Source organism: Ciconia boyciana, chromosome 1 (assembly GCF_034638445.1).
Source record: "Ciconia boyciana chromosome 1, ASM3463844v1, whole genome shotgun sequence".
In the NCBI taxonomy this organism is placed as follows: Eukaryota; Metazoa; Chordata; class Aves; order Ciconiiformes; family Ciconiidae; genus Ciconia; species Ciconia boyciana.
Window position 1 is genome coordinate 15,478,181 of NC_132934.1, and position 22,292 is coordinate 15,500,472.

The following is a 22,292-nucleotide window of genomic DNA, read 5'->3' on the forward strand; positions in this document are numbered from 1 at the left end:
AGTAACCACCATATCTCACAGTGTTTACAGTCAACAAAAGGCTAATGTTTTTGACTATGAATATTAAGAGGTTAGATTATAAATTCATTTTCAGTGCTGTTCTATATATTCAGAATTCCTTTTCAATTCAGTGGGTCTGTGTTGCGCACAGGGGAAAAGCTGTGTAATCTTTTAGGCATAATACAAAATGGGAATGTGCTAAAAACTAAGCACACTTCGGTGAGGATATGGAGCATATCAGATTATTCCTGTGTACAGTCCTGAACTTGGAATTTCCACTTTTTAGCTGAACAGTCTTAAAAATGCATACAAGCTTACTTTCCCTTTTCTGGAAACATAGACAGTTCTTCCCATCATCCTAGCACGCAAATTTCAGTTACTGATAGATCTGTAGGCTGTTAAGTGTTCATCTTTCAGGAAGCCTGCCCTTAAGAGATTTTTGTAATCTTACTAAGTTTTTAATGTGGGGTTTGTAATTTCATTACATCAAGTATTTAAACAAGTGTAAGTGATTACTATATCGAGATAACTTCTAGCTTTTTTCTAATTTTAACACACAGATCTAACCACACCACTAAAAAAACGAAGACTCTATCAGCTTCTGGAGTCTGCATTCTCAGAAACCTCCACACCTACTCCTTCTCCGTATGCCACACCAACTCATGCTGACATCGCTGCCTCCGAGCCATCATTGTTTGCTACTCCTCCTAGGGTAAAAACAGAAGATGAAGCTTGTAGAAATGGTTACAAACCCATATATTCGCCAGTTACTCCTGTAACTCCATGTATACATGGAAATACCATGCACTTTGAGGTGAGATTTATAATGAATTTCAGTGTGTTCAGAGAATGTGTTTACACATTCTAGTGTAAATCAGTATTTGTACTCCTGCTACAAGGGGGTCTTTTATGTTTCTCCAGGCTAAAAAAGAAATTGACTTGCAATTTCTTTTTCTTTATTTAGAATATTTCCTCACCTGATAGTTCCCCAGAAATAAAAAGGCGAGCTTACAGTCAAGAGGTAAGGATATTTGCCAAAAACTGCAAATCTTGATTGCACTTGTGTGGCTGCACTGTTCTTAGTAAATGCTTTTCACCAGCCATTTAAAGTTTCCTGGAATGTAGAGGGTGGCTTCCCTGCAGGTTTTACTTGCTTATTATTGTATATTTCCACTTTACCTATTTCATTTTCTATTTTAAACTGGTTTCTCTCTCCTCTTTTTCTGTATCACTTAACAATCCTGATGGCTGTCATGGAAAGGAGTAACTATTGCAATTTATAGATAAGAACAGAAAAACACCACTTGTGCTTTTCAGGCTGTAGTTAGATTTAAATTAACATTTATCCTTGTTACCAGCATCTCTTAATTGTTTTTGTTGAGCCTAATTATGCTCGGAGTGAGAGCACAGAGCAGAAAGGTAATAAATGGGTTTAGGTGGATTAGTTCAGGTGCAGCAAGTGCTGACAGAATGTGCCCGGGTGCTCCCAGCCCGGGGGGTGGATGTGTCCCGCTGCGGGGCTGAGGCTAGTGGCCAGGCCATTAGAGAGCAGCGTGGCTCTGAAATGAGAACTCCCATGGTGACCCCTCGGCCCTGAAACGTTCCACAGCAAGCTGGAGCTTGAATTCAGTGTGGTAACGACACAATTTGCGTAAAGGTGTTGAACTGTAAGCTTAATGGCACCGAAAAGGAATAGGTAAAAATAAGTAACAATAAAAAGATTTAGCAGGTTATACTAAGGGAGACTTTCATTTCTGGTGAGTCGTGTAAATAAATGACCCAAATACTCTCCCCTGGGAGTTAAGCACATATGTGTTTGGTTTGGGGTTTTTTTTGGGTCGAAATCTTAACAAATGTTGAAATACACACAAATTTTCTTACGCTCATAGCTATCAACTGAATTTAACAATTACTTCTAAATGGCTGTAGTTTAATATTTTAATGTTTATCTGACTCAAAGAGGGGGTTTTACTTAGGAACTTTTGCTTTGTAATACAAATAATTTTAAAAGGATTAATGAAAACCTTAGAACATGTTCGTTTGGAAAAGATACTTCCAGCCATGGATTTAAAAACCCATGTGCTGGGATTTTCATGGTTAATACATTTTTAAGAAGTACAAAAGTTAGTCTCTATAGCTTAAGAACACTTTTGTCCCCTTCTACAGAATACTGGTTTTAATATTGTCTTAGAATTCTAAAGTGTCAATAAATGTTTTGACACTGAGGGTGCCTTTTATGTTGAATCGAAACAAGTGCTTTGTAACTTCTGGGCCAGGGACTTGCTCTTGTTGACACTACTCCCCTTCCTCTGCCAGTCATAAATAAAACCTGGCATTTAAAGTTTATTTTGGCTTTGGTTAATGTGCATTTTATTAAAATGCTTTTACCTAATCTATGGCAATAGTAGAAATAAGTGTCTGGGTGTAAAACTGTCTCTTAAAAATAGATAAATTCTGGGTACTGGAAGGCCTTTAATCCCCCTTAAAGGCACAGCTGAATGTCAGAATAGTTGCAGTTTTGTTGCAGTATGGAAAAATAGTTGACATGCTTTTTCTTCACACAGGGATATGACAGAGCATCGATTCTAGCACTGAATTCTTTCAGAAATTCCAACCTGACAGAAATGGGCCTGCAAGAAATAAAGACTATTGGATATTCTAGTCCAAGGAATAGGACTGATGTCACACGGCAGTGCACTGGAGAAATGGAATCTGTGTCAGACCTCCAGCTGGGACTCGAAGTAATTGAGCAAAGTGCACTGCATAAAAACCTGGAAGCCCCTACACATGATAGGACTGATTCAAACAGCCAGTTAGAAACTGCTCATTGTGGACGGGGCACAGTTTATTCTTCCTGGGTAAAAAGTCCCGACAGGACAGGTGTAAATTTCTCAATGAATTCTAATTTGAGGGACTTGACCCCTTCACATCAGTTGGAGGTAGGAGGTGGATTCAGGATAAGCGAGTCAAAGTGCCTGATTCAAGACGATGCTAGAGGCATGTTCATGGAAGCATCTGTTTTTTGTACTTCAGAAGATGGAATTGCATCTGGCTTTGGAAGGACTGTCAATAACGACAACTTGATGGATGGAAATTGCACACCCCAGAATCCTCCACAAAAGAAAAAGGTTGTAATTTTAAGAATCGTTTGGTCTGTGTTACGTAGTCTGCTAATGACATTTCTATAACAGAAAGAACCATAATATAATAAACAACAACTGATGGCTCATCTTTAGATACTACAATGTAGTAGACATTATTCAGGGGAAATAGTGAAGAGCAAACAGTAAAGCTGCATACACCCATTAGTAAATTTATTTTTTCCAAGTAATAGATACAAATTCACTTTTGTTTCATATGAGTCTTAAATGAATTGCTCAATAAATAATTGCTTTTCAGGTTTAAAAATGGTTGCTTGTGCTGCCAAGTAGTACAATATTCTATTATACAGAATATATACTAGCATCATGGAGATCATATACTGTGAACATTTGTTAAGAATTACTGCAAGAAATTGCACTGACAGATTTATTATGCTGAGACTTTAAAATTCCAGTTTTTATATACTTATGGTATCTTGGTTTCATTGTTAGAACTACACAGAAGTTCTTAGTTCCAAGAAATCTTTTTCTTGGCTTAATTTGTTTTTTTTATAAAATACCATGTTTGAAAAATTAGCACAATCTGAATTTGCTACTCTCATGAAACAGTTCTTGTAGGTAAGTTGTGTGGTCATGGGCAACTTGAACCAGAATTTGAAGTTACCCTGTGTAACTGCCTTTGACTGCCCTTTACTGTCAGGTTAGACTCCCTTTGCTCCTTGCAGAAAGGATGACAAACAGGGAAGGCAGTAGTCTCCAATGCAGCAGTTTGCCAGTTCTGTCTCATAACAGGCTGTAGTAATCTTTCTTGTTTGAAAGATGTGATTTATTTTCTCTATGGAAGTCATGATCGGGGTGGGGGGGGGGGCATATTCTGTGTGTGTACATGCGTGTACAATGGGGTTCTGGGTTTTCATCCCATTGCACCCCCCTTGTACATGCCTGCTCCCCTGCATTCTGAGGGCATCCTCCTAGGGAGCACTCAGGATTCTTCCTTCAGAAGTTCTCCATCAGAACTGGATTTTTGTTTACTTTTCTGCAAACTGAGTCATAACCGAAGCAAGATGGTAGGAGCTCTGCTCTTACCTGGTCTTGACGCTGGGAATTTTATAGATCCCAGCGTGTAGCCCTGCTGTTTTGGCAAAGCCAAAAAAACCCGTAAGCCAAAATTTCTGTAGCTTCATATTCTTCTCTGTCTGAAGGTTAAAGCAATTTCTTTTTAAATCCCAGCAACTCTTAGTGCCTCAGTTAACCCTTTCTCTTTCTGACAAGGATTGTTCCATGTTGTTTCTGCTGAGGGCTTATGCTATGCTAATCCCTAAATGAAAAAGGGTGTGGCTTTCCCCTGCCACCCACCCCCCAGGATTCCTGTCTAAAAGTCCCCATTTGAAGAAACAACCAGAGAAAACTGTAGCTGTACCCCTGAAAGAATAGGATTTAGGCTTTCCAGGGACACACAGAAAAGGCAACCTTTTACAGTGTAAAAGGGGGGGGGGGGGGAATCTTACCTAAGGAGAAGGTGAGAATTCAGGAATCTTGTGGGAGAATAATAGAAGCCTTTCCCTAGGATCACGTAAGACATGAATGTCCTTATGCAGATCTTACAGGAGGTTTTTCCATATTTCAACATTTGTGTGGGCATTTGCTCCTCTGTTTTCTCTCACCGTTGTACAAGTTCATCCCATTTCAATACAGCCCTGTATGTAGTGGCCACACTGCAGAGATTTCATCTGTTCTTAACACTTAAGCTTTCCTTAAAGCAATATTCTTCAAGGGATCCCGGTCTTGTGATGTGGAAATAATATAAATTGTTCCAAAGCAAGATCAGTTCTTAGCCTAAAATTTATTTTATGAAAAATCAAATATTTTTAACTGTTCTTACCCTGACATATAGTTGACTCTTTAATGGATAGAAACATTTAAAAACAAAACAAAAAACCCTAGGACTGCAAACAAAGCAGGCTGCCTTGGTTTCTCTGTGTAGAAATGGATGTCTGCTTTTATTGAGGACTAAGCCAGTTAAATGTGAATTTTTTTCATTATTGCATTTTAGTTTCTTGGTTTGGATGCTATATGGTTCAGAGTAGGTTGCTGATAACTAAAAGAAAAGATATAAAGACATTAAATGTAATTTCCACCAAACTAGTTTCCTTACTGAATAAAGTAGGTCTGAAGGTCAGTATTTCAGCTTTCTGCTTCAAATCCTGAAGATACATGGTGAAAACATTGGAAAATTTCTTTTTCTCACTGAAGATAACTTACTGACATTTAAACAGTTTTCTATTCTATAGAAGCTTCTGTGTAGTGCTTATATATACATATATATATATAGATAAAGTAGAAACCACTTTTCCTTTCATGTGTCATTGTTTTTGGTAATAAACTTTACTTGGAATTAGCTTTAAAATACGTTCTTAATCAGTCTCTCTTAGAGTGCAGTAAAGACACAAATTCAAAATAAACTGCAAAAATAATGAAAGTTTAAATTGTGACTTCTGTATGTTAAGAAGAATGTATGAAATGCTTAGAGAATCCTTTGAGTTATGCAGTAGAGTGAAGAAGCAGCATGGTGGGTTTTCCTTACAAGGGACTCAGAGCAGGGTGTGACATCTCTTAAAGTTATCTTTACTATATCAGTATATTCTTACTAATGCTGCAGTTCCAGAAGAAACTGTAAAGTCCCTTGGAGCTTCAACCTACAGTATGACTTTAGCAGCAAATCTTTTGCTGACCTGTGTTGTCATCTGCTTCTTCCCTGAGGCAAAATGCATACTTCCTTCACTTGGGAGAAGCTTTTCTTTAGATTGTCCTTAGTTGCTCAGTACTCTGTAAATTCACTGCAGATGTGTGAAATATCTTCAATTAATCTACCCCCATTTTCTTTTAGAACCAAGTAAATGGTATGGCTTACTGAAAGAATACACTTAATTGAAAGTGTCCAAAAGGAAACAAGTAAACTTCCCTTCTAATGTTTGTTTTGGTTGTTTTGTTTGTTTGTTTTCTCCATAGGTATCCTTATTAGAATACCGTAAGAGACAACGAGAAGCTAGAAAAAGTGGCTCAAAGACAGAAAACTTCCCCCTGGTTACTGTATCTCCTCATGCTGCTGGTGGAGGAAATATTAGTAGTAACAACGGTGCTAATGATGGGTATAACAACAGTGGTGAAAATGGGGAGCAAACTGATAACACTGCAAGCCTGCCTTTACCACTGCCAACTACTGTTTATAATGCAGCTCCAGAAGATGTTGGCAACAACTGTGCAATTAAGGAATCTTCTTCCAGTGAGAAGAATGAACCAGAAGTTCAGTGGTAAGCCACGAAACTATAGGACTAAAGTGCTGAAGAATTATTTGCTTAATTCTAAGTCTTGGCTGTTTGAAATCTAGTTTTCGTTGATAAGAATGCAGTTGCAGATTACTGATTGGAAGCCCTCCTTTCAGATTAGTAAAGAGTTGTATTACCTCTTTCCTCAGAAATACAGCAGATACCTCATAAAGACTAGGATATATGAAAAATTACCCCTAAGATACTGGTTAACTTACTTTCATTCCACTTTGTTTTTTTATTTTCTAAGAACAAAATAGGTACTGGTTTGAGCAAGACAAGCTGCCTAGTTCTGTAGGTTATAAAATTGCGTAGGTGAAGTAAAGTTGTAAATCTGTAGAAAATGGCATCAGTGAGTAGGCGTGCTCCTTCCACCACTGCACAAGTTGGGCTGCGTGTGCTTGCTGAGGTGTGTGGAGGAGGGAGCAGCAGTAGGATGGAGAGGATGCTGTAATGGCTGTGAGAGGTTTGAGTCCGATTCTCGGCATGACCGTGGCTCTGCACTCATGTCCTTGTACCTCCACTGCTTTGTCTGTGGCCTGAGGAGAGTACTTTTCATCTTAAATCTCAAAATTTTTCCAAAAGTACTGTAGGGAAGAAGGGTGGAACAGGAGAATAATCTGTATTGATTAGCAAAAGCTTCTAGAAGACTTCAGGAAGTCTGTTTTTCAGTGATTTGGCTGGAGTGTGTGGTGTTTGCTGTTGCTTAAGTGCAGTGTGCAGGGCTGCATGCAGTCTGCCTAACGGTTCCTTCTGCTCAGGTAGAGAGTGTGTGGTGATACTTGCATCATTGTTGATGATGATGAAGTGGTTCCCCTGTGTGCATACAATACACTCTGTGGGATGCCATGCCAGATATTCCAACAACCAAAAATCTTGGGGAGGGGCATGAGTGTGAAGGCTCATGAGATAGAATGACTGCAGTCTGTATAAACATTGCACAACACTTTCCACTGCATTTTTGGTAGCCTTAAGGTAGATGGTCAGCTCTGGTAACACTGTCTCCAAAATGTTACTAGCACAAAATAAACCCTGCAGATGTTCTTTATGCTGTAGTGAAGGCCTAACACTGTGGGGGATGAACATGGGCTGAGGAGTTGAACATGCTTCTGCTCAGATGCTCCAGCTATTCCAGAATAGAAGGATTTTGTAGAGCCAATTGAAGGGAGAACGTAAGTGCAGTCTTCAAAGTTTCACTGAAAAGGGGCTGTAAGTTCACTGTGCAGAAACCAGTGTACTATGTTGTAAGTAAAGAATGTGGAGAACAGGCTGAGCAGAGAAGAATTTATTAGTAAATCTTTGCAGTAATCCTGCAGACAGCACCAAAATTTTAGTACCACCAGTATTGTAGAGTAATGCTGTATGTTCTTCCCTGAAAGAAAAATTGAGTTTTTTAGAGTGCTGTCATTTATGTTGTTCTTGATCAGATGGTGATTGTCAGATGTAATTGATTATAAGAGAGAAGATATGACTGTTGTTTCGTACCTGCTATCTGGCAAATTAAATGTAGAAGCTTAAACAGAGATATATTTGTGGTTGTGCAGCATTTACAACTGTGGATCTAGTATTAAAGAGCAAATTCTTAAAAAAAGAAAAAAAAAACCAACAACACCACCACCCCTATTTCCAGCTTTGGAAGAAGACAGTTTTCTACAAATGGAGAATATGAAGCAGTACCTGCAACCTTTATTTTTTTGAGTGTAGTTTTTGACTTTCCAACTGTTTAGAAAAAGAAAAAAAAAACCCTACAGTTCTACAGATGATGTTTCCATATTAAGAGGACTTGTCAGTTCTTGTAGTGTAACACGGTTGCAGGAAATCGATATATTTAAAGTGGGAAACAATAGATACAAAATACTTAACAAATCACATTGCTTATGTACAGCCAGTTGTTTGGCTCTTACAGGCAGTCAACACTAAACTTTCTCTGACCCAGTATTTGCATATACATTGTCCTAAATTTGGTCCGTGGGAGTACATACATCCTCTTAAGTTAACGTGCCTCTCTCTTCCAGGACTGCATCAACCTCTGTGGAACAAGTGAGAGAACGAAGTTATCAGCGAGCTTTACTTCTCAGTGATCATAGGAAAGACAAGGACAGTGGTGAGTTGATTTACGATGTCGAAGGTAGACAAATCTAACCAGTTCCCCCATGGTAGTCCGTAATCATTCTAATACTGTGTTTGGGTCTGCTTCATCTGTAGGGGGAGAATCACCCTGTAGCCCATGCTCACCGTCTCATGTTCAGTCTCCACCTTCATCTCATTCAAATCTCATTTCCCAGTTGCAGCTTAAGGTCCCTTCTTTCACTGAATTTATGGAAGGTCAGTAAGCAGATGACCTTGTATGACACTTGACATATTGAAGTCTCTTGCAACAACTTTAATAGCTCATTTAAAGTCAAATATAAAGTGCTTAGTGATCTTTGCAAAAGACTTGATTTTCACACTTTTACATTTATCTCTGATTTATGTCTGTAGAACCTGATCCTGAAAATCCAGAGCCTACTTCTGAATGTCCGTCCCCAGATACTTCACAGAAAACTTGTAAGAGTCCGTCAAAAGCAAGCAAGGTAATGCACAGTGTGTGTTTGCGTGTGTGTTGTGTAATATTCATATGAATATGTACATACATGTCTGATTTATCTTAAAAAAATGTTAATCTCGTGATTTACTGCTTAGGTTACGTATGCCAGGCATGTTCACCTACCTGCAGTAATTTAACATAGGTAAACATTTGTGAGAATATTGGTGGTAGTCCATACACGCTAAAAAGTTGGTGTACGTTCTGTTCTTTCAGTAGCTATACCTATTTCTATTGTGTAGACACAGAAGAGATTGTATCAGTGGAGTCGGTATCACTGCAGTTCTGCAGGCTGAATGCTGAAGAGCGGGCAGTACTACCGTGATTTATGTACTTCTCACCTTCAGAGGAGCTTGCTTGTGCCATGTTAGGTAGAGGCACTGATAAGGAGAAAGATGTTGAGCAGCTGCCTGTACAGTGTTAAGTGAAGTAATTCAGGTGCAGTGTTTAGTCTGTTTGCTTGCAGTATGCCAGTTTTAAAATGTTCACTCTAAAAAGGGCTTTATTTTTGTAAATGGTCTTGACTGGAATTATTTCTTTCTGACTCAGAAATCTAAAACTTTAACAAATAACAGATTCTGACTTTGACCTTATGGGTCATATTTCTGTTACTACTTTAAAATACACTTGCTAGTCTTTGACTCTCAAGAATGATTGATATATACTTGCTAAAATAGCATCATACCAAGTTTAAGCTTTCTACAGTCGCTGTTTTTCTTACACCAAATATATATTCTGTGCCTCAACATTTTTCACCATCAGGGGGAGAGAACAATATTCCGAGAAGTTCTTTTCATTCTAATGCATGTGTAGTTGAGTATTTTGAGTGTTTTGCACTGACTGACTGACTTTCATTCTAGCCCTCTTCACCAAGTCCTGTAGTTTCAACGCAGTCACTTGGGAAAACACCCACAAAACCAGATTCGCACTGGGAAACTGCAGCTAATGCACCTGAGGCTGAAAGTGCGAATCATCCAAAATCTGAGCTGCAACAAAAACAGCTGACAAACAACGTCCAAGCACTTTCAAAAAATCATCCATCTCAATCACATCTGCGCAGTTCTGCTGAGCAACTGTCACATTCACAGAAGTTGCCTTCTGCACCTTTGAAGCTGCATTGCCCCCCTTCCCCTCACGTAGAAAATCCCCCGAAGCCGTCTACCCCTCACGCGCCTGTGCAGCACGGTTATCTTTCACCAAAGCCTCACTCACAGCAGTTGGGATCTCCATACAGACCTCATCATCCACAGTCACCTCAAGTTGGAACGCCCCAGAGGGAAACACACCGAAACTTCTACCCGACAGCACCAACCCTTCAGCCTAGTAATCAGCAGCAGGCTAGCGGACCCCTCTTTACTCAGACAACTTCGGGACAATCTTCAGCTTCTTACAGCCAGTTTAACCAACAAAATTTGAACAGCAGCGCACCACCTCCCCCGCCCCCCCCACCCCCTTCTTCTACTTACTATCAAAACCAGCAGCCCTCTGGAAACTTTCAGAGTTACAGTCAGCTGAAGGGCAGCATCCCCCAACAGACTGTGTTTTCATCTGGACCAAATCAAGCACTTCCTGGCACTGCGGGTCAGCAAACGGTGCCGGGACACCACGTAACTGCAGGGCATTTTTTGCAGTCTCAGAACCCCAGTATTCATCACCAGGCATCGGCCTCTGCTGCTCCACCTCCTCCTCCGCCACCACCTGCTCCAGGACCTCACCTTGTACAGCAGCAAAGTACTCATCAGCAGCACTCTGTAGCACACGTTGTCGGTCCAGTTCATGCCGTGGCAGTAGCTCCTGGATCGCACATTCACTCTCAAGCTGCTGGTCACCATTTGCCACCACCGCCTCCGCCACCAGGTCCTCTCCCCCACCACCAACCTCCCCATCCTTCAACTGGACACCAAGGTTTGCAAGCACAACACCAGCATGTTGTAAACTCTGCACCACCCCCGCCTCCCCCCCCACCCTCCAACGTTATAGGCTCGGGCCATCACCCAGCATCAGCACAAGGGTTGCACCACCCATCTCACCAAGGACCCCCCCATTTTCCTTCAAATGCTCACACGAGCGTGTCCTCCTATTCCTCACAAGCCCCACATCACACCACGTTAGGACCTGGACCTCAACATCAGCCTGCTGGAACAGGACCTCATTGCCCGCTCCCCGGTCAGGGTCCTCACATCCAACCTCAAGGACCAAACAGTATTGCAACACCCACCGCGTCGGGGTTCTGCCCGCACCCTGGCTCCGTAACCCTGCCCCATGGAGTGCAGGGGCCACAGCAGGCATCGCCAGTGCCTGGACAGATCCCCATTCACAGAGCACAGGTGCCACCCACTTTTCAGAACAATTACCATGGTTCAGGGTGGCACTAAAATGGATCCCTTTAATTCTAAACATTTTTAAAATGTTCTGTAATATAAACTGTGTATCATATGTACCTATTCAAGGTACTTTTTAAAGCTTGTACATGATACTTTGTATAAAAGCAAACACCAGTGCTCCGTCATTGTATTCTTTCCATTTTTTGCTTTTTAAAATTCCTGAAATGTGCTGTTAAGCCAGTATTAGGTATTTCTTTTTATTTTGTAAGTGAACATTCCAGCTGTTTTTTCTGGCAGTAGGTTTGATGCTGCATAATCTTTAAAATTTTATTGTTGCAGTTAAATTCATTTAGTGAATGTTTTCTATATTACTTTTATACATATGTAATTAAATAAGTACACAGGCTAAGTGATGGCACTAACAACTTTTTTTTTTCATTTTCTTCTGTCAACAGTTCTTTGTGTGCATAGAGATAGAAAACAATGCAATACAAATTTTTATAGTTTTGGTGTGGACATGGCTTTTTGTTTCATCAGTTCTTTGCAGAAAATGTAATTTAATGTATAGACTGTTTCTAATGTCTCTGACGAGTGCTGTAAATACTGTATTTCTTTTGCTTGTAAAATTGCTTAAAGCTTCCTTCATTTGATATAGTATTGTATATAATAAGTCTTTTGCAAAAAAAGTGTGATCTTTGTGAAAGTAGTACAGTATATGATCTTTAATTTTTTTTAATATACTGTCACATTGCAGCACTGGTTGGGCATTTTAATTCATGTTAATAAATCACAACTCTGTCAGTTTTAACTCCTTGTCCTGAAAGGGTGGTATGTCTTCAGGGAAGTGGCTGTAAGTATGTGAAAGGCCCTGTGAGGCTGTTCCCTTCCCTGCACTTTCCAGCTGTGGGTTTATTTCTGTAGCACAGACAGATGCAGAACTGGCTGTGGGAGGGGAGTATTTCCCCTGCTGAGTCTAGAGGCAAGGAAAAATCACTCCAAGCAGAGCAGGGGCTCATGTCAGTTTACCCATGGGTTAACGGGTGGGTAGCAATGTGTTACACAGAGTATTGTTTACCTGTACAGTTGTGCACTGAAGCTGTACCAGACACGTTATTCTGACCATGGTTGCAGACCACGGTGCCACCTGCATGCTGCAGTACATTCCCCTTTTCCTCTAGTGGATCTTCAGGACCTCCCACGAGTGCAGCATGGGGGGGCTGAAACCTTGTCAGACTTCCCAGAAAGCTTAAAAATCAGCTAAATAGTATTTGTAATGCAGCCTTCCTCAGCCCTGCCCACCCCACCCTCATCAAAGGAGAGCTGAGCAAGTGGTGCTGAAATGAGGTATGAAACAGTATGAACCATATAGCAGTATTTTTTTTAATTAAAGGAAGTTGTTTATTCCTGCTGCTGAAAAGCAGCAGCCAAGATGGTGCAGTGGCACTTACTTACCAGGTGCAGAGTTATTCCATAACTGGTGTGTGATAGCATCCTTGCATCTCAGCAGTGACTGCTCTAAGTTCTGCTCCCACAACGGGACTGTGCTTGAAGGCTCTACCTCAGAACCAGAGAAGAAAACCAGTGTGCAAGAGAACCTGAAATGGGACAGGAGGGGAAGCGGCTGTTCCTACTCACGGAAAAAAGGTGGTAATTCTTTTTAACATGTAGAAAAACATTGGGGCTACTTTTCAATTGTAATTTGCCTGTAATTATTGAAAAATTTTATTAGTAAAAGCAGTACACTAGAAATACTTCCCTGAACAACTGCCGGCTGTGCAAAACGCACATTGTATGGAATAGACCATGTTTTGCAGTAGAACAGGATTACGCCATCAACAACAGCAGAAAAGCCAACCCAACCCTCCCATTCTACAGCTCAGACACTGGTTTTGACAAGATCTGCACCCTCCTCTATAGCCCACAGTTCAAATCTGGTGGTCCTGACCCTCCTCCAAGTAGATCATTACATGGTCTCAAATACAAGAGAGTATGTCAGGTACACACTGTACGTGGCGCAGTCTCGGGGCAGTGTAAGGGGCAGACGCACGGGGTTGCAGAGGAGCGGTACTATGCGAGGTTCCCCAGGTTGCTGTATCGCCATAGCCAAGCGAAGGGCAGAGGTAACGCTGTAAGGTTACTCACCTTGCTGGGCTTGCATTGAACTGGTGCTTCATTCACATGCTCATATTTTCTATGCATTCAAGAACAAGCTTCTGGTTAGTTGCAGCAACCAGGCACTACCAGTGGCTAGTCCAGGTGTGAAGCCAAACATAATTTTTACCTCTAGCTCTGCAGTCCATTGTGGCATTGTCCTTCTCACTGGTGTCACCCTTGTGGCCGTTAAAAGCAGTTCCAGCGTGAAGTGCCTGGGGAGCAGAGGCTGAAGGCCTGCAGTCCTGAAACCCAGCTGCTGGCAGGGCCTCAGCACGTGGATGAGTTTCTCCCGAGCCATGCATGCGTGTCACACTCTGTGGTGGCTTTGCAAGTCTCTTTTTGGATGAGCAGCTGCACCAGCGTATCGGGGATGGCGTCATCGATTGCTTGTTTACAGTAGTTAAACACCTTGTATGAAACACTCTTTTGGTTTTGTCTTATTTCACCTAGCAACTGCTTACAGACAGCCCCTTGTGCCACGCTACCCTCCAGGACGCTCTGAGTTACACCAGCTGATGTATTTTATACATTGACACAGCTGCTTTTCACTTTGGCCAGGCTTAAACCCCACCCCCACCCCACCCCCCCGAGACAGACCTCTATCAAAGAAAGGGTTGGAGTCATGGCTAGCAAAGATTCCAATGACCAGCACACTGTCTGAAAAAACAAAACACTTTAATTAGACAACTGCAAGCACCTCAACAACTGGTTATTGTTACAGCATGGGGCTATCTTCTCACAATCTAGTTATTGCAAAGGCATGTGAATAAATTTCATATGGACAAAGTCAAGAAAAAGTGGCACCGTAGTTACATGAAGATCAGAAGTAAGCTTACATTCATCCCACTGACTTCTAAAAGAGGCCAAAACACACCTCCGTACTGTACATTCTACAATCTGTATTGCCTATAAGCTTCAGCCTATGCAGCTTTTCTTTTCCTAGGAAACACGTAATTGTTGCGTGCAACTTACAAGGGGCAACCGTATGTCTAGTTATGGGAAAAAACAAAGCTAGTGCAATTTTTTTTAGAAACATGTAAAGCTATGAATGGAATGAGCATGATCTTGCTTCTCGGACTGTTTTACCCACTGCACTGTAAATATCTGCAGCTATATCCTTCCTTAACTGACTCCAAGCACAGGCTGTTGTTACAAAAGATCAGTACTTCTACACAGAGAGTGGTTCTCATGCTCAACTTTTAATTTTTTTTTTTTTTCTTAAGGTATAGTACAACTTACAGTGCTTATAAAAAGGCAACACCATATGGTACCATGTCTTCACTATCACATTGTAAGGGAAATTGCTATTTTTCTTTTCTTAAAAGCACTTAAAATAGGCAAAAGTTCTAAAAGGGAGTGCTAAATGATAATGCATACTTTATTAGAAAGAAGTCTAGCCTTCCTTTAAAGTGCCGTTTGGGGAATGAAATCCTGTAAACCAGAGCCACTTTGTTTAAAATCCAATGAACGGGAACTGCTACAGAATAGAAAGTTTACACAATTCCTTAAAGCAGTTTAAAGTCCACTACATGCAATTGGTTTGCTATAAAGCTCTCTAAAACTTAGTCGCTTTACTCTGAAATTGAGTCCCTAGTCCCATATTTAAATGGCAATAAACATTTACAGGGTGCATTTTACATACACTATAATACAAGGATGACATCCCTTTGCCAGAAGATAAAATTGTACAATTCCTCGCCATAACTCAGTTCTGACTTGATAAATTTCTTATGCTTGTAAATTATATAATATGCATCAGCTAAAATATTTTTTTTTTCATAAATAGTTACAAAACTTGCCAAAACACATGGGGGGAAGTTTCCTTTGTTCAAAAATCTGACATCTGAATGCCACACAACACAAGAAACAATGCTTAAAGACACGTTAAGTGTTTTCTGAAGAAAGTGGGTGAGTAAACTACTAGCTGAAGACAAAAAGACTACCCTTCCCCAAGAACACAGTGCACAAAAAGCAAAATGTCAAACAGTACCTCAAGCAAAATAAAGGTCTGAGGATTGAAGCCAGCTCACGTGTGATCCTGCTAAAGAATTTGTGACAGTCACCATTTAGGTCCGATGCATTGGAAAGTGGTTGCTGGCTTTTTTTTTTTTACAGCTGGAAGATTCTGCTAAGAATTCAGCCACGGATGCCTAAGGCATTCTCCAGCTGAAGCACGTTTTTCTGGGACCATTTCTAGCATAGGGATCAGGAAATCTGTAAACTGTGCAGCATCTTCATGAGGCCAACCATACTTCTCCACAAGCACATCAAAAAGACTCCAAGGTTTCAGCTTAGTAATGTGTCGGAGTTCTCCTGCGAACAGAAATATTACTGGCATTAGAAAAATAACCTGTTATCCCTGCTAGCAACTAATTCCTGTTTCGTTTTTCTCCCACTCTGCATTCACAGCACCTTGACCAGGCTGAGAATCATTATTTAGGAAGGGCAGCACATAGCAAGCTTGTGTGAGGTCCTCAAAGGAGACGAGTCTGTCCGATGTCAAAACCAATAAATCATTCCTACAGCAAACTGATGTTACACCTGGACTCTGTTGTACGCATAATTTCTGATTTTTCCTGCTGTCTTCGTTCTGTCTGCTGCACACAAAGGCACTCATTCACACGCACGCTCACACCATGAGCAAAGAACACTGCAGGCCTTTGCCTCTTAGTCAGCCAACAAACCCAAATCTTACAAAAACCTCTCCAATCCTAAGATGGAGGCCTCAACAACACAGGTCACTGCCTCGCTACGCGGCACGTGCCGACAACACAGCAGAGCAGCAATTCACTGCAAACCAAGCCAAGCACAGAGGTTTGGCACTCAGAGGTTCTGCTCCATCTCCCAGGCAAACACACCCAAGACGCCTGGTCTGAGTCCTTCCTGAGAAGGAAGCACCTGCTGCTGCCTACATCTGCTTCGACCCACCACCAACACAAGTGGTGGCAGCAGCTGCAGAATTTGAGTTCCATCAAAGAGGGGGCATATGGCCAACCTGGCAATGCATTTCAGAGCAAAACAAATGAAGGAGGCAAGAACCCTTCTGCCATTCAAACCAGCGATATTAGCCAGGTCTACCCACAGGTCATCCAGCATGATGGGGAAGAAAGACTCTTCTGGCTGCCCCCTGCTCCTCCATTGCTGCCTCCCTTCTTCCCCGGCATATATCTGAGCCAGACATCTCTATGTGATGCTACAAAAAGCACTTCAGAGACCTCTGTGGTGATTCTGTGATGTCCCCTGAACCACTGAGGAGGGTGATGGGTTCTCACCCAATACTGGAAGCTGAACATGACTCACCCATAGCTTGACAAGCACACTACACCATACGGTATGGGGGCACACAGGCCATACTATTTTTGAGCGAAGTGGTTTGGCAACTTGATTGTTGTCCCTGGCTGTAATCTACTGCCCATAAAAATGCCATCAGACGTCAGCTCACAGGTTTGAGTTACAGCCCTGTGGCTACAGAAGTTCCCTGGCAGGAGAAGAAACCTGTGTCTTCATACTGCCCTGAGAGTCTGAGCATCTGAATACAATAGATTAAAACCACCACAGGCCCAGCAGGACACAATTCTGCTACCTCAGGCCATAGCAGAAGGTTCTAAGCAGGGTGCAACACTTGAAAAAGCAGCTCTCCAAGCACTATCATAAAGACCCCAAAAGAGCAAGCGTGCAAACAGTCGATCACTCGCAAGAGAAAGAAGAGACCTGCTGGTAACAGAAAGTCAAGATGTGCTGCCCACAGCTGGCCCACTGTCCTCTTTCCTTTCCATCTTGCAGGGTAGGAGTGGTGCTGAGATAGAGAGGAATGAAAGCAGAGGGCCTATCCTGCCGGTTTATGTCTGTACACTTACAATACAAGTGTGTCCCATCAGCACCCGCAACTCAAACAAAAAAGGCTCTGCTTTGGACCCATACTGTCCCACAGTATGAATGTACAGAAAGGACAGCACATCTCGGAGAAGTGTATTCATTTCCAGGCTCGCTCTAAGCCCCTTAAAATCTTTGTGCAACTCTGAAATTTAAGTGCTGAAAATCTTACCCTTTTGAAGGTTTCCAGAAGTGTGTATCAGGGACTACTAACAAGAACAGGTAGTAAACTTTCTAATAAGAATGCATAAACTCAAGTATTGCCAAAAAGGGATAGAAAATACTGACTTGTTATTGACTGCAAGCAAAAAATGGCTAAAAAAAAACCAAACTAAATCGGGCTGCGTCCATAGCTTCTCCAGCTTACAGCATTCATTGCAAGGGTTGCCATAATCATTTACCAAACTAGACTAACTTCGGGGGAGCATGTGTGTTCCCGTGCAGCACTGTCTTCACCTTTGTATTCAAATTATGTAGTTTTAGACATCTTTCCTCCCTTGGGTTGTATAAAGTAAGACTGCAAGATGAGGCTCCTGGTGTCACTCTGGAAGGGGAGTTCATACTGTTTGTTCATACTGCTCCTTATTTTGTGAAGTGGAGGCTGAACTTGAAATACCCAAGCTAAGACCAGCACACCCTGGGCAGCACGACATTCTGTAGTGGTTTTCTGCTGAGGAACAAACTATTTTAGCACTACGGGTTGAATTTTTCCACAAGAAACTCCGTGAGGATTGTAAAAGCATTTAAGAAGATGGAATACAGTAAAAATTATCTGTGTGTGGGCCAAGAATTAAACTGGTGCCTCAGTTTTCAATAAAGATCATGATGCTGACCATGGACTCAAAATAGGGTAAGGCAATTAACACAACTGAGGTGGATGAAAAACTCAATTTATTTTAATGTGGTGGGTCCATCTCATTTCCATCCTATAGTGCTGGAGAGCAGCACAGGAAACAGAGGTGTCTGGCAACACGTACTTTCATCTAGTTCATGAGGTTTGTACCATGTAGTTGGAAGACAGCAAGACAGTATCTATATTTAAGGGAGAAATTTAAAGCACAGGCCCACCGGTCTGACACAGTCAGTATTCAGGGCATTAAAATGAATTTTCAAAGAAATGCTAAAAATGTAATAGTAAGTGAAAACTTCCTAACAGAAGCTCTTTATTTAGATTTTTGATAATGAAGCACACAGGAAATAACCGGAGAGGACAACGGAGTTGTCAGAACTGTAAAACCCCTATGGCCAAAGCCAAGGCAGCAACAGACCTTCTGAAAAATAAATGTTAAGTCAGAAAGAAATTACTAAAGGAATTTGAAGGACCTGTGAGGGGGAAGATGCTATTTAAAGCTTTCTCTGCTGACCGCAATACAAAAACACAGATCTAGTCTATGAAATTTGTCAAAGACAAATTCAAGATGTGTCACCAGGCAAGAGGGGGATGGATTATTGAACAGTAAGAAACAGATGATGTGAAGCAGCAGTGGGATATAATCTGCTACTATGTATTTTGAGGACATGCTCCCAAGAACTAATGCAAGAACTGCTGGTAAGGCCCCCACAGTACAGTAGATAGAAGCGAGGGAAGTGGAGGAGAGTCCTCTCCTTCCCTTCCAGGATGTTAAATAAGCAGCAGTGCTCTTCCTTGTTACAACTTCCAATGGGCAAAGCCAGTACCTAGCCAGCATGTCGCACAGGTTTAACTCACAAGGAAACAGGCTAGCAAATACCAGAAGAAAAATAAAAGGGACCATGGTCTAGAAAAAACAAAAGGGTTTTAAGTTTAAGTGCCAAAATGTGTTAATCATTTTTACAGACAAAATTGCTTCCATGGAGGCACTAGAGAAAAGGACTCATTGGAGTTATTACTGGGCTCAATCAAGAAGAGACCCTATAAAAAGTATGTGAGCATTTGTGTTATAGTGACTAAGAAACAACTTATAAATGCTCTTCCTCTTTTAAATGCATTCTCCTATTTGAATGTCACAAACTGCTTCAGGCAACTACTGAGCAGAAGGGACTCGATCCTGTAAACTCATTAGTTGATAACACCTTTCCTTTTGTGCCTGGGACATTCAGTGGAACAATTCAAATGTTTAAAGCTTCTCTCTGAGGTTGAACTTGCTTACAGACAGCAGTAACACCCAAATCGTCATTTCCTGATTTTCACCCAAGGCTAATGTTTTCAAAATAGGAGCCTACAGTTAGATTTCTAAGCCCACCTTTACACCACAGCCTGAAATTTTCAGAAGAGCCTCAGGCCTGTACTACATGGCCTCTGATCTCACTGCAGATGGTGCCTTGAGGAATGTCACTGAAGTTCAGGCCCTAGAGGACAACAGCGACACTTTGCCATGGAAGATGCTCATGGAAGCACGTGAAAGTCTCCACTTCATGGGAATTTTACAGACTGCCCTCTTCTGTGCGCCACAAACACTGTGGTTATTGTGTAACTTAGGTCATTTTAAGATTCTGTGACAACATTAGAAAATGCCAACCCATCTGGTGTACAGTGAAAATCAGGAACATGAGATATGCTTTAAGGGGGGTTGGACTGGGGGGGTCTTTCTAATTCAGTTCCTGCCTCTGGCTGTGGCCACAGGAAGGGGTAGGGAAGGAGGGCAGGGGAGCCTTTCTGCAGGCCCTGCCCTTACTCCAGCAGCTGCAGTCCTGTCGGTGGGTGCTGGAGGGTACCTCCTGCCCAGCCCTTTTACTGCTTTATACATTGACAGACCTGTCAGCCCTGAGTTAGTTCATCTTGGTTAACATAAGATTGGTTTTGAGCCTGCTGATACGGCCTCTCTACAACCCCCGTGGCAGCAGGCTCCTGAAGCTCACTGCCTGCTGCATAGGAAAGCACTTGTTTTAAAGCCACCCCCTGCAAGTTTCACTGGGTGTCTCCCAGCTCTCATATGGTGGGTGCTGATGATCAACAGCTCCATTTTCAGCTTATCCACTGCCCTCCCATTTTGTAAACCTTTATTATTCCTTCAGCAACCTTCTCCCCTCCACACTAAAAAGCCCCAGGCATTTTAGACTCCCCCATATGGCAGTTGCTCTACCTCCTTGATCATCACTGTTGCCCTTCTTCACACTGTGTTTAATGCCATTACATCCTCCTTAAGGCAATGATGGCGTGCAGAGGTCCCTGCCATACCAGAAATATCCATGCACAAAACAGGCAGCTCTCATGCAAGGGAAGGAAGAATCACTGGGTTGTCTCCTGCCTCGTGACCCCAACCTCTTACAGCACAGCACCACTGCCTCGCCCCCCCCAGCACCCCACATGCCCAACACAGCTGGTCAGCTGGCCAGCACTGGCCCTGCCAACAAGCTGTGTGCTCAGGCATGTGGAGTCACAGGCAAGAGGGAAGCTGCAGCACTGTTCAGCAGGAAAGCGCGCTCACCAGCTGCGGTCGACCGCCCCAGATGTTCCCCCACCACGTAATGGGATGCTCCTGACATACCCTGTCCCTCGATACAACACAGTGCTGTCCCATACACAGAGGGGACAAAAGACACTTGAAGCATCACCACATTCCCTCACGTGTCAAAAACCTGTCTTAAAGAGCAGCCTGAGCAAAGAGAAAGTACAAAAAGAGAAAAGAACCATAAAGCCCAGTGCATTTGCTCACATTCACTTTCTTGTAGCAATTGACACAGGTTTTAATTTTAGAGGGGTTGTACTTCTGTACAACACCAAACACAGCTAAGTCATCGCCTATGGCTGTGGCACTCGGGCATTACGGTAATTCAGAGTGTTTGAAGTGAGACAGCATGGTGCACAGCAGAGCAGCTTTCTCCATCGCTCTGTCACAGAGTGATCTTTTCTGCTTGCTCTCTCTTCAGGGACGTTAGGAGAGTGTGAGGACTGACTGCATGCAGCTGTGTGTCTATCACCCAGGTATTCCCTTCCCACCTTGGTTAATCCTTATCAGTAACACCTGCTGGACCACTATATATGATCAAAAGTAGTTGACAGATGATTTCCACCACATTACAAGCTATGCATCACTTGATTCCTTACATTTACATGAACACTGGACAACAGATTCACACAGACATTTGTTAACAGCCACACTTTGTTGAGTACATCCCAAAATGAATTTTAAATGAAATATTGAAATGAATAGTGCAAATTGTGGCTTTTCTCAGAAAGCCAAGTTTACACCAAAATTCTTCTTTAATAAGAGCTCTCCACTTAAACGGATATATTTCTTCAGTACCCATAAATGAACATATTCTCCTTTTGGATAGTATTATGCTTTAAATTAGTGTTGCATAAATACCGTTACCTTTTTTGGTGAAAAACTCCTTGGAATATTTCCCCAACATAGCGTATTTTCGAGGGATTTTTCCCAGCAGTTCAATGATCAATGCTATGTGGTCTGCATTGGAGAACATTGCCAGCAAAACAGAAACATACAACAGTTTAATCAGTACATTGCATGCACACACTAACACTGGCCCGGTACAGACAGAAATAGATTGATCCTGGTAAAAAAGACACGTGCACACTGCTCAGTGGCTAATTTGGAAAGATGCTTTCAGCAAAACTTCCTTCTCAAAACAACATTTGAGTATCAGCTGCTACAAACAAGTTTTGCTATGTAATTTAAAATGTACCAATAGTTATTTTACAGAATGTTTAGCTAAAAAAAAAAAAAAAAGAAAAATTTTGTCACAGATTCCTGCGTGTTTTGTTTTTGAAAAATAAATTTTTGTTGTGTGATTTCAGGAAATGCTCCTCAGTGGGACATGCTACAACCAGCAACAGCAATTCCACTTCTGTCTGCATCACGGCACCTTTCAAAAAGAAGAGGTACTACCTCTGCGATTGAAGAATTCCCGAGAATATTTTCCAGATAGAGCAAAGTGCCTTGGGATATTGCCTAGCAGCTCTATGATGTGTGCTATGTGGTCTATGAGG

General features: G+C 41.9%; 2 protein-coding genes across 10 annotated transcripts in view; one reads left to right on the forward strand and one right to left on the reverse strand.

The window, feature by feature from the left end:
• The window catches only part of KMT2E (lysine methyltransferase 2E (inactive)), a 62,244-nt gene extending 50,101 nt beyond the window's left edge, over positions 1–12,143 (forward strand). For 4 of the 5 annotated variants that reach the window (XM_072859323.1, XM_072859332.1, XM_072859341.1 and 1 more), the window contains 8 exons: positions 561–814; positions 965–1,021; positions 2,565–3,128; positions 6,111–6,412; positions 8,443–8,531; positions 8,633–8,752; positions 8,909–9,000; positions 9,872–12,143. In XM_072859323.1, the coding sequence (XP_072715424.1) occupies positions 561–814; positions 965–1,021; positions 2,565–3,128; positions 6,111–6,412; positions 8,443–8,531; positions 8,633–8,752; positions 8,909–9,000; positions 9,872–11,386 (2,993 nt within the window). In that variant the 3' untranslated portion in view covers positions 11,387–12,143. The remainder of the gene's footprint in view (positions 1–560; positions 815–964; positions 1,022–2,564; positions 3,129–6,110; positions 6,413–8,442; positions 8,532–8,632; positions 8,753–8,908; positions 9,001–9,871) is intronic. The other variant, XM_072859348.1, reaches the window with a different exon arrangement.
• A 2,000-nt stretch (positions 12,144–14,143) lies between these two features.
• Positions 14,144–22,292, reverse strand: part of SRPK2 (SRSF protein kinase 2) — a 154,548-nt gene continuing 146,399 nt past the window's right edge. For 3 of the 5 annotated variants that reach the window (XM_072859365.1, XM_072859389.1, XM_072859380.1), the window contains 2 exons: positions 21,658–21,750; positions 14,144–15,802 (listed from right to left, as the gene is read on the reverse strand). In XM_072859365.1, the coding sequence (XP_072715466.1) occupies positions 15,618–15,802; positions 21,658–21,750 (278 nt within the window). In that variant the 3' untranslated portion in view covers positions 14,144–15,617. Of the gene's footprint in view, positions 15,803–21,657; positions 21,751–22,191; positions 22,285–22,292 lie in introns of all 5 variants that reach the window. The other 2 variants (XM_072859399.1, XM_072859371.1) reach the window with 2 other exon arrangements.